This window comes from Patiria miniata, unplaced genomic scaffold, assembly GCF_015706575.1.
Source record: "Patiria miniata isolate m_02_andy unplaced genomic scaffold, ASM1570657v1 HiC_scaffold_10, whole genome shotgun sequence".
Lineage (NCBI taxonomy): Eukaryota > Metazoa > Echinodermata > Asteroidea > Valvatida > Asterinidae > Patiria > Patiria miniata.
This window is the reverse complement of record NW_024037048.1, coordinates 12,142,290-12,154,661: the sequence shown is the minus strand read 5'-3', so window position 1 is coordinate 12,154,661 and position 12,372 is coordinate 12,142,290. Positions and strand designations below refer to the sequence as shown.

The window sequence follows — 12,372 nt, the reverse complement described above, 5'->3', positions numbered from 1 at the left end:
AAAGACGTCTTAAAATCAACTTTAGTAGGCCTGTAGCAAGGGCTCTGCTGGATATTAGAATATTCGATCAATTATCGTACATTTATATGCTTTCCTGATGTATCTTAGCCTTGTTTCAATTTTCTAATTTTGTTTTTTAATTTTTAATTTTTAGCTTTGCAGTGTTGGAATGTAGAAGATTCTGCTATTGGGTATGATAGTGCACTACAAGCCGCAGCAGCAGCTGATGTCAACAAGGTTGGGCTTGGTAAGATCAGTTTGACATTCATTGGTTCACTGTAGCATTAACTATTTGATTTGAATCGGACTTGGACTTAGATTCAGATTAAAAAAACGAGCACCCATCAGATTTGTACAGTCAAAATATTAAGAAATTGCCCACTTGATTGTAAGTAAATAATAGTATGAAAAACTATGAAACATTTGTGGGTATGTTGATTATTTCACAAGTTCTTCTCTTTATTCAGTGAATAACTTTTCTGTGCTATCATTCCAAATCAATTGATTTCCACCATTTTACTTATTTTTCTTTTATAGTTCACAGAAGCTTGGCCCATAGTGGTGGAAATGTTGGTGTGGTCATATTGATCAATCCCACACACACTGAGGTGACTGCAGAACTCCGTAACCTCCTTATCCATCCTGCGTCTAACAAGCATCTCATCTTTGGTGGTCATTGGCTTGAAGGATGTGGAGACTGGGTACTACACAATGACACCTTCACGCTGCATGACATCGCCAACATCTTCAATGAGCCAGAGGTTGATGCATCTGTCCTGAAGGCCTCACAGGAAGAGCGACACACCCTGGTTGTGTCAGGATGCCACTGGCAGACTGCTGCAGTGACCAAACAGACATTTACCAAGAGTCTCAATCTCACAATCAATCCCCAAGAGGTCAAGAATGCAGTGGCAGGCGTGTCCCTAGTAATCCAGACTATTCGCAACAACATCCATATCCCTTCACCCTTTGAGCTTCTGGAGCCACCCACCATGGGCGTTGGTGTCAAGTGTAAGATCACCAAACCAACTGTGCTTATATTTCCAGCAGGAAAAGGTGACTGCGCCTTCTTTGCTGTCACTGACTTTAGCATCTTTCTTGGTGGTGGCTACTGCGCCAAGAGTTGCTTTTGGAAGTTTGCCAAGCATCTGCATAGAATTGATGCAATCATGGCCCCACACATGCAGCCAGATTCTCTGATGGGTTTCAACAGTCTCCTCCGAAGGAAGATAGCAGAGCAGCAACTGACAGAACCTGAAAAAGGATCAGAGGCATATGAGGATTGGTTGATAAAATGCAACTCGCCTGAGGTGGGAGTCGTCTACCTGAATGCCCCTGAAAACAAGAAATCACCGATGAGTCTTCAGCTGAAGACAGTCAACCAAGGGAACCTTACTCAGCAGCTGCTTCAAGAATTAGACATCAAGCCGTTTTCTTGCACTGCCAATATTGGCAAAGTCATTGAGCCTGTCACACTCTATCAGAAGGTTGGTATAGGTCGTCTGGATATGTTCATTTTAACCCCTGTCCATGATAGTAAGGAGTTAAAAGATTTCATGCAGCAGTGGAATGGCAATAAAGCATTCTCCAAAGTAAAAACAGGCTTGAAAGTGAATGGGAAAGAGAGTGAGTGTCCCATTTCTAGTGCTGTGTCCATTTGTGCTTTGATTGTCTGGCAGCCAGCCAACCCCCATGAAGATATTGTTAAAGTCTTATTTCCAGGAAATGCCACACAAGGTAAAATACTTGAAGGTCTAGACAGAATCAAGCACCTGGATTACCTGAAATACTCTGATGCTACAGCTGCAAAGTTATCTAAAGGCAGTGCTCCTTTGAAGAAGAAGCCTCACACTTCTGGAAAAGTCCCAGTAAAAGCCAATGGTCCAACATCAGTTAGAGTTACGTCTGATAATGCATCTTGTAGTGAGGGCATCCGAGATGAATGCAAAGATGCAAAGCGCCCTAGCACGCCACCTCCTTGTTGTGATGGCATCCATTGTGGGACTCCACCGCCAGATGGAAAATGTGATGACGATCTCAACTGCAATACACCCCCTCCAGAACCTGAGTGCAACAATGAAGGTGTAAGCATTGACGGAAAGTGCTGTGATGGCATCCATTGTGGTACTCCACCGCCAGATGGAAAATGTGATGACGATCTCAACTGCAATACACCCCCTCCAGAACCTGAGTGCAACAATGAAGGTGTAAGCATTGATGGAAAGTGCTGTGATGGAGAACATTGTGGTACTCCGCCTCCTGAAGATGAATATAGTGAGGATGCTTGCAGCAAATTTGTACCTATTGAACCATACACATGCACTGATGGTGCAGGCTGCAACACCCCACCCCCAGAGGGTGATGTCATGTATGCTGATGGTACTCACTGTAACACACCACCACCGGAAGAGGAAGGAGTGATGGACACACAAGAGTCTCCGGTTGATAATGAACCACAGGCTACCGTTCAGGGTGATATATGTGGCAACTTGATGGATAGCAATTTGCCAGAGAGCCAGCAGGATATGGGTGCTTTTATGTACAGTGGCACACCTGATGCATTTGGCAACAAACCCACTGATGCACCTGAGAGGTTGGCTTCTGGAGAGATCACTCCAAGTGACCAGGTAGAATATGGTGATGACTCTCAAAACGTTGGTTCTTTTGTTTTTGATGCAGAAGCTAGCTCTGAGCAACCAGCTCCAGTACCTACAGGCTTTGGAGACTATGCTGAGGAGGATCATGTTTCAGCTGTTCCCGCAGGTGATGTTGATACTCAATTTGAGAAGAGTGGTCTCTCTGATGATGGTGATTCACCTATAAATGACAACCAAGGCATCTCTAGTGAAGCTTTTGGTGAGGAGTCTCTCTCATCAAATGGGGGTCCACATCCTTGGGAACCTCGAATTGAATTCTCTTCACCAGACCAAGAGCCAGACAATGGCTATTTAGTTGAAGAACCTCGCCCTGAGGCAGATTTCCATGATGAGCAGCATGAGCCAACATCTTTCTCTGAGATTCCACCCCCTGTGGTCCCTTCTGATGAAATAATTGTGGAACAAGAGAGGGAAGCTGAGCCAAACCAACAAGTGTTGGCTCAGGATGTCCTATTTGAGCAGCAAGAAGACATAGTAGAGGAAGAAGAGGACTCGTCAGAGGAGTCACAGGCATCTGAGATAGAAATCAAACCTGATCAGCAGCTTATTAGGGATGAAAGCCAAATGTTACACAAGGAGCAGACTCAGGTTTCTCAAGTGATGCTCGAAAGCAGCCAAAATTCTGAGGGTATCAAATGTAAAGAGGAAGAGCAAAATCCAGATGTGGAGGGAGATGATGAGGAGGAAATGGAAATTAAAGATCAAGAACTTTCAGAGAAACTTGATATCATGTCAGATGAACATAGATCAGCTCAAGATGACCTTCAAGCGACAACAGAGCAAGAAGTTGTTACTGATGAATGTGAGCAACTTGCAGCAGAAATAAAGGGTGGACAAATTACTCAAATGCAATTATTGGAAGGACAGGAAGAAGAGGTGGCTGTTGAAGATGAAGAGCAAGTGGAGATGGAAACTAGAGGTGCAGATAGTGTGGAATCGCCAGCCCCAGAAGAAGATCAGGATCAAGTTGTACCAGATGGCAACTTTGACAACCAGGTAGCACTTCCAGAGGTTCCTGAAGTAGAAGCCTGGAGTCATGAAGGCCAAGAAGAGATCAACCAGGATTTCATGATATCCAATGGGGTTTCAGCTGCTATGGTACAAGAAAGCCCTCAGCAAGAAGAGAAAAGTCCACAGCCTGAAGCAGATATAAACGATAATAGACAAATGGTAATAGATGAGGGAATGCCGCTGGAAGAACAACTTTCTCATCCAGAAGCTGAGGCCGAATTAGAGAGAGCAGAGAGAAAGCCAGAGGACTTTGAACAGTTTGCAGATGAGCCCTTAGAAAGTGAGCCTGTTAGTCAATTCCATGCAGAGGACATGGCGCAAGAGGTGCAAGACACCCAGGACATATCAGACCAACCTGAAGTCATGCAGGTAGAACCAGGGGAAAGTCCTGAGGCAGTTGGGGAATATTCGTCTCATTTTGAAGCACAACATGTGTCAAGCACAGCAATTTCTGAGCCAGTGTTAGATACATATACTCAGCCATCCTCATCAGAGCCAGAGCCCGAAGCACAGCAAGAGATCATAGTAGAGCCTGTTCCTGAATATGAATTTCAGGCGTCTGATGAGCAAGAAATCATACATGAGGAGAAGTTAGTTCCAGATCAACAGTCGTCATCTGAGCCTCTTTTGGATTCACTTTCTGAGCCCCAGTCAGATAAGGAGCCAGACTCGCTTTCTGAACCCCATATTGATGCAGAATTTGAAGTAGATGCTGCACCTGAAATAGATGTTAGGCCTGTAGAGATGTCACCACCTGCATTTGCCCAGGAACCCTCTCCCCAGCCTAGTCCAGAACCAGAACCAGAATCTATGAAGGCACCTTTTCAACAATCTAGTCCAGAACCCCAAGATGAACCTATTCTTGAACCCTCTGCACAACCTAGTCTAGAATCCCAACTTGAGCCACAACCTTTGGCTGAAGCCACTAAGCAGTCTCCTGAGCCTAAACAAGAACCCAAGCCTGATACAGTCCCAAAAATTACTGCTAAGGCAGCCTCGTCAGTGAGTGCTAAGACTACCACTAAGACATTAAGCACAGTGTCCACTACTACCAAGAAACCTGCGGACAAGGTAGCCAAAACCAAAAGTACCAAAAGCACCACAAGGGACATCAAGAGTTCCACAAAAACCAAGACAAGTGCAGTATCAGAGAAGAAATCTACCACAAAGACACAGACAACTGGAACCAAGAAACCTGAGCTCACAGGAGCTTCTAAGAAGCGGACTGAGCCAAAAAATGTTTCAGAGAAGAAGACCCTATCTGAAAAGAAAATGCCAACAGAGAAAAAAGCCCTAGAGAGGAAGTCCCTAGCTGAGAGAAAAACAGAAGCAGTGGAGAAGAAAAGTCGACTCTCAGCAACAAAGACCCCAGCTGGAACCGGACGGCCTCAGGCAACAAATCGAGACAAGTCCCCTGTCAAGCTGTGGGAAAAACAGACTGCTGCATCGGCTTCTAGGAGCAGTAGCAGCAACAACAGCCGAACAAAAACCAATGGTAGTGGAGACACCAAGTCAGCATCATCTAAGAAACCAGTACCCAGTAAAGCCACAGCCAAGACCCCATCCAAGGCTGGGACACAGAGACCAACAGGCTCTAAAGCTCCTGGCAGTGCCAGAAAATCCACAGAATCTACCAAGAAAGAGTCGGATAGATTGACTAGGTCAGCTCCAAGCAAGACAGGAGACTCAAAGAAATCAGAGAGTAGCAAGAGACCAATTTCATCCAAGACAAGCGCTGGCATGTCAAAAACACAGCCTATCCCTATCAGTGGCCCACCGGTCTACATAGATCTCACTTATATCCCAAATCATGCGAGTGACGACTCGGTCAACATGGAGTTTTTCCGGCGCATCAGATCTAAGAATTATGTCATCAGTGCCAATGACAAAGGCCGCAACCAGCCTAGCATGAATGTCATGGATTCCCTACTTGAAGGTAAATCTAAGTGGGATAACCCTGAGGCAGAGGTCACGATCATCCCAACCTACGACATTGACACTCTGCAAGAGTGGGAGCAGAAGAACCTACAGCAGCTGAGCAACTCCAAGATCACCATCTCACAGCCTGCCAGCCGCAGTATTGTACAGATGAAAGATGAAAACTTCTTCATGTACAAGGTGGAGTTCTGATGTGGGCTGGGAATTCATGTACTGTAAAAGCAGCCACATGTGTAGTTCAATTTCTTAAATTGCCAATCATTTACATTCACATGTATGTTACTGGAAGACATACAAGTGTTTCAATACAAGTAACACTGTGTCAGAAACTGGAATCGAAATACATGTATAAGGTAAAGGTTTGAATAGCCACCAATTTACATGTAATAAAATGGCCAATGCATAGGCTTGGTCTAATATTTTGTTTATTGACAGTTCAGATAATGTTGAACTTGCTGTCTGATGTTGCATGCTTTTGAGCCAGAAATCAATGTTAACATTTCCTATTTACATTTATGTCTATTTTATTAACTTTCACTTGAATTTACTTGACAACTCTTTGTAAGATGTTACTCATTGCCTACATATCAACTCAAAATGAAATGAAATGCCAAATGGAATGAAATCAAATAGTTGATCTTGCCAGGATAGTGCAACCTAGATTAGTTCCATTGTAACGTATGTGTAGATTAGTGGAATTTGCAATACATGTAGGAGTTTGAATTAAAACTCTTTTTTTGGGTGCACTTAGTTAGAACATGTTACAAAGTATATGTATCATACAATTTTGATATTTTGTGTGATGGACGCTAAATTTGTGGCACACTTGCATTGCTTATAATAACGTGAATAAGTGTAGACTAGAGTCAGCAGTTATGGTAGGTGATGTACTATCACAGACCAAAACCTCCTGGTTTTCATATGACATGTCTCTTCCAATGTTGGAGTTGTTCATATCGAGTAGACCCTATTATGTCTTAATTACATTATGGAAAGTATTTGGTTATGTGTACATGTAAATCAACAATGAACAGCAACAGTGTAAGGGTGTCAAAAGCTGTCCAGACCATTTAGATGTTGCAGACATGTTAGGAGTTTGACATGTACATGTAGCTTGAAACAGCAATAGTGCAGTGAATTGTTACAGATAACCTTTTCTCACAACACATGAAAAATAGCAAGTTTGCCTTGCAAGTAAAGGCATTTTTTCCCTGGTACCTTTTAGCATCCCTTTTAAATTTTTTTAGTGATGTACGTGTAAATGGTGCATTAGATAATTTTTCCTTGGATATATAACTACGTCTAAATTTCAATTTACATGTATGCTGGATTTTGTGTTAGATTCTTGGCTAATTTATGTCTGAAATGCCTGCCACAGATTTCTGAATGCTACAAGAACGATTAAAATAATGGCACAAGAAGGATTAAAATAAGAACACCTCTTGCTTAAGCACAAGAAAGCAAAACTCTTGTGGTATGGCTGAACAAAAAAAAAGGGGGGGGGAGGGAAAAAAGAAAAAAATACACACCAAAAAATGTACTTGCCTGAGTTATCCACAATATGTAGTGTCTGCAATGACTTCTTAGCCAACACTAATTTGCTCCAAACTTGCTTGGCAAGGCATTCACATCTGCTTTTTATCTCGGTGAAATCAAGGCAAGGCTGATGTGTCATTTCAAGTGCATGTTGAGCAAATCAGTATTGTCCAGTTGGGGGGGGGGGTTCTAGATCTGTGGTGGAGCTTTGCCCATAGAAAGCCAGATATGCAGGTTACATTTATGTCTCAAAGAGAAAAATGAACCAGCCAACATACAAATGGTTAACGCTTATGAAAAAATATACATGTAATTTATGAAGTAATTTGTAGTATTATGAATATGCATGTGTTACAGTTAATTGCTGTGTTTGGATTGATATTGAAGCTGGTGAATGTTATGCAATGTGTATTTCACGTGCCTTTAAAAAAATCATTGTACATGTATAATATATATCAGCGTAGCCCCCATAATATGTGCTATTTTGTGAATTTTTTCCCCTTTATTTGTGGGATCAGAAAAAAACAATGTCCAAAGAATGCCAAAGGTAATGTATGTGGTCTTATATAGTGTGCATGTGTGACTTAAAAAAGGCAATGTTTTTAGGATATAAATATGAAATTGAAAAAAAAAAAGTTTTATTTTGTTTGTAGTTGGGCAGTTTAGTTTCAGTTTATACCTGTAATGGAATTTAAAAAAATGTAAACAAATGTTTGACTTGTTTACAAAATAGAGAAAAGGACGGAATAAAAATGTAACATGGTACATTTAGCTGATTGTTTTACCGGATGCATTTCAGGAGTGGACAAATTTAAATCCAATGAATGCATGTGGTTTCAGTACTTTGTAAAATGTTGGAGAAATTATCATGATTGTTGGTATTTTGGCTGTAAAAAATTATCTTATAACTTCAGTCTGTGAATCTTTCTGTGATGAAATCAGAGCAGGGTAAGCTTATGACATTGATTTATTTGGGGAACATAAAAACAATACATCCCAATTGAAGTAGTGGCCGCACCGTGGTGATAGTGTTATGTAAGAGATTAGAATAAGAAATGTTTGTGCAAAATATACATGTATGCAATATTAGTATAATTTTGGCCTACATGTAGAGAAGACTTAATTGGTTTAGATTTAGAGGATGCTTGTACATGTACATGACTTACATATAATAAATGCCACTGAAAATGTGCATCATTTAACCTTTAGAAAGTAGAAGTGCATAGTCATGATGCGTGTACAGTAGGTAGGAAAGCCTTCTCATGCTTGAAGTGTTTGCAAAATAAAAGTAGTGTTGCCTTAATGCATATTATATTCACATAAACATGATTCTAGCATAATTTGAACAAATGCAAACTTTTTCTTTAACATAATTCTTTAAAATCAGATTTCAGTAAATAGTCTTTAAACTTCTCTTATGTAACAATGTCACATTAAGCTATTACAAAATATTGATTGTGTTCTTTTCCATTTCAAGAAATTAGGAGACTGATGAATGGATGAATACATCAATTTGCAAGCTGTTAACAGAAATATTTTTGAATAATTTGTCATGCTGCATGTATTTACAATTGATAAAAGGTATTTCTTAATTTGGCATTTTCTTGTAGTGAAACATTTGCAATAAATTGTTTCATTAACAAGAAAACCACCTGGGTATTGCTATTTGTAGCTTTGACATGCATGTAACTCCCAGGTGTAAATCATTCCTCTTCAAGCCAGGGAAGATAGCAGCTACATAACATCTGGTTACCCATAGTTAGTTGGTCTCATTCCTCAAGGACAAATGCTGTCAAATATGCCGAGTCTCTTGGCCCAAATCCATATGCTAATGCTGCTCTTTTGTGCAAAGCAAGGTGTTTATTCAGCTTAAATGCCTTATAATTTTTGGATCCAGTTGTTTAAGTAGCATGGTAATTACATGTAATGCCATCCATTTTTAATGAGAATCTTTGAGAGAATATTTGTAGTAAACACGTTTGATTACCCTAAACTCCTTGGGTAAGTGAAAACTCAAGGATTTACATGTAGGACCGTTACTGATGCAGATGAGCAGTGGATGTGCCATATAAATAATGCTTTAATATTAACTCGACTCTAAAACATTGTCTGCAGGTGTACTTTCATCATTTTTGATTTCATTGCGGCTCTTTAAAAATTCTTAAGATTGCTCTTTACTCGGATTCAACCTTCCTGAGGGTGCCAGCTAGCTCCTCAGGTATTTCCACATAATACAGTAGTATTCCTGCAATGTGGTTCCTGCAGTGTAATTTCCACAATTGTTTTAATACTTTTCATGTGTGGTCACAGTGTATACTCAGTGGTGGTTATTGTAAGTTTTACAGTTGTTTTCCAACTTCTAGCTATGTTGTCCCATCCTTGAATTTGCATAATTGTTGTCTGTTGTGTGCTAGCAATTTAAAAAAATATATATTAAGCTGCCTATTTTTTTCTATTTTGTCAGGCATTGTGATCCCTTGGTGGTGTGTATGTGGGATGTCATTGTACGTTTTGGTCCATTGCCTGAACTGTGGATATTTCATGCTTATCCCAAACAAGTTGTTTTCCTTTGCTTAGTACATGTAAATGAATCCTGAAGGGCTACTTTGTGTGTCATTTGCTAGACTGATGATGATAGTTCAGTATTATGCTGCTACCAAATCTGAGACAGATATGATTAGTTCTTGGCATTGTTCAGAATTTGGTGATGTGTGTCTGCTTTCTGTTGTCATGTTGCTACCACTCTGCATATCATATATCTGGCCAGACAATACTTTCCATTCATGTAATGAGAAAGGCAATCAGGCTGTGACGTGACAGCTGCATGGGACGGCCAGGTGGGATGTTACTTACAGCTTGAATGAAGCAATACAGTCTACAATTGTTTATTGAGGCACTTCAATGTTGTATGCTGAATAATGTAAACAATATTAGAATCATTGAGGTAATTATTCAAACTGCTTTCTGCTTAAATTCAAAATTAATATGGCTTTAGTACACAATAGCCAGAGAGCCGGCACTACATGACCAATGGGCCATTGCATTATGAAATGACAAGCTAAGTAGATTATAGCATGGAGGTAGTAGTAAATTTGGTGCAATTGCTATTTCAAATGAGATATTTTAATTGAGTACTTAATAGTGCATATACTTAATTCTTGTTGAATCAAGTCATTTATGAATAACTGTGTCCAAAGCTTGAATGTGTCTCAGATGTGGTATATGAAAATGACTGTGTATGTTACATTTTTCACATTGAAATGATTTTGAGGGAGTTGTTGGTAAAATGAATATGCAATATTTGATATGAGATCAGTATAAGGTATAAATAAAGTATATTTTTTCTTGTGATTGCAGTTACTCAAGTTTCAGAATATTGGCATTGTTATAGAGGTTGGGCATTAGATAACCAAGATTAAAAAGTGTAATGTAGCCCGATAGTCATGCCTGTATGCTTCAACAAAACATTAAGACTGGTTTGTGTTTGGGTTGCAGTCTGAATGTCATGTGAACAACGTCACTTTCTTCATTTCTGAGCTTTGAAATGATGAAGTGAGTTGTGTGTATCTGTTCCAAAATGTGCATTTGTATCCATCCGCTGACATATAGTGTGACAAATCCAACTTGAACTAAAAATAGGATTAGGGTTGAGATGATTATCATTGACAAGATCCTTACTATTGTACAATGCAGCAGTAAATAAATTATGTGAAAAATGTTGATATAACATACAATAAATACAATCCCACCTGTGCTAGCAGTCATTACAGGGTAGGCCTATAGTTTCGAAAGGAAACATTTTCTCTTTTTACTCACTTCTCTTCAACAAGGATATGCTTCTGGCTTTAAACATTCAAATGGTACTTTTCTTTTATTAGTTTGCTTCCAAAATACATGTACTTTATGAAACACTTAGGTTTTCTTTTGTGTGTGCTTAGATTCTTGCCAATTTTTTTTTTTTATAACCTTTGCCTTTTGTGTATTGTTTGTCCAACAGAAAATTCCATGCAATATGAAATTTGTAAATATTCAGTTTGGTAATTTTTTTTCTTAAATATGTTGGATTTTGTATTTTTTGGGTTATTTTTGTTACCTTCCCAGCTCTGTGTGAGTTTGAAATCATGCTCTAGGTAGTCTTTATACATGTACATGTATTTGAACTTTTCGTGGTTCCACAATCATTATTCACAAGCGGTGAATGGAAGTTTTATTTTTAAAAAAAGTTGAAATTGATCAAACATAATGAACGCTCACATTTGTGTTGGGTGGCCATAATCATGAGCATTTGTTTCTGTTAAAGTTTGCAGTAAGTTTTTTTTTGTTTTCTTCAGAATACATGAATATATAATAATCTCTCTTCAAGAGTGTTACCTTATCAATGTGGGGAATTTGATCTTGCATTAATTGCCTACTTTGTGTGTCATGTTGTTATCCAAAGATGCTTCTCTAGCATGTTACAAAATACAAAGAACAAGTAGAGCTAGTAATGATAATAGGTAACAAAAATACTGGTTCTAAATGTCAATTAAATGCTGATGTATGTCTATGGCTTTGTGCTGCTCTGCTTATAGCACTTGGACTTCTAGTATTGTTATTTCTTGTTCTTCATTAGAGAAACACAAGTCTGCAAACAAAGAACAATCAATTGGTAATCAACCATTTTTTATCAATGGAAAAAACACAATTACAGTTAAATGGTTTTTATAATTATTTGGGTATTTGCAATATTTAAAATTAAATATAAAAGAAAACTCTCTGTGAAAATCAACTAATGAGTATACTGTACATCTAAGGATGGTAGATATACCATGGTTCATGCAGTAAATGGCATTGAAGTACATGTATCATAACTCTACATAATCAGGATTTGTGTATACATACGTGTAGGTTCTCCATACAAACACACCTGATACACCCCTACCAATCAAGAATGTTCAGTCAAACTAACCATGTAATGGACCCATTGGGTGCTTGAGTCAAAAATGCTGGATTCTATATGTTTACTAAATAATTCTTTGTCAATGAATGTTAATTGAGCCAATCGTTTACAAAAGCAAGTTTTATAATATCGTCTGTATTACAGTTTTTCTCTGAGCAACTCTTGTATGCATATTATTGCTTATCTAGCATGTCTGCTTATCAGTAATGTAAAGCGCAATGCATGTCATGGCAGTAATAAAGTTAAATGCAAAATATCCTTGGAGTGACTTGCTGTTGATTAATAGTTTTG

General features: G+C 39.1%; 1 protein-coding gene across 2 annotated transcripts in view; it reads left to right on the top strand.

Moving 5' to 3' along the window:
• The window catches only part of LOC119738341 (microtubule-associated protein 1S-like), a 40,125-nt gene extending 27,788 nt beyond the window's left edge, over positions 1-12,337 (top strand). The window contains exons 2-4 of one of the 2 annotated variants that reach the window (XM_038213203.1): positions 155-247; positions 538-2,016; positions 2,140-12,337. In XM_038213203.1, the coding sequence (XP_038069131.1) occupies positions 155-247; positions 538-2,016; positions 2,140-5,798 (5,231 nt within the window). In that variant the 3' untranslated portion in view covers positions 5,799-12,337. Of the gene's footprint in view, positions 1-154; positions 248-537 lie in introns of both variants that reach the window. The other variant, XM_038213195.1, reaches the window with a different exon arrangement.
• The last annotated feature ends 35 nt before the right edge of the window (positions 12,338-12,372 follow it).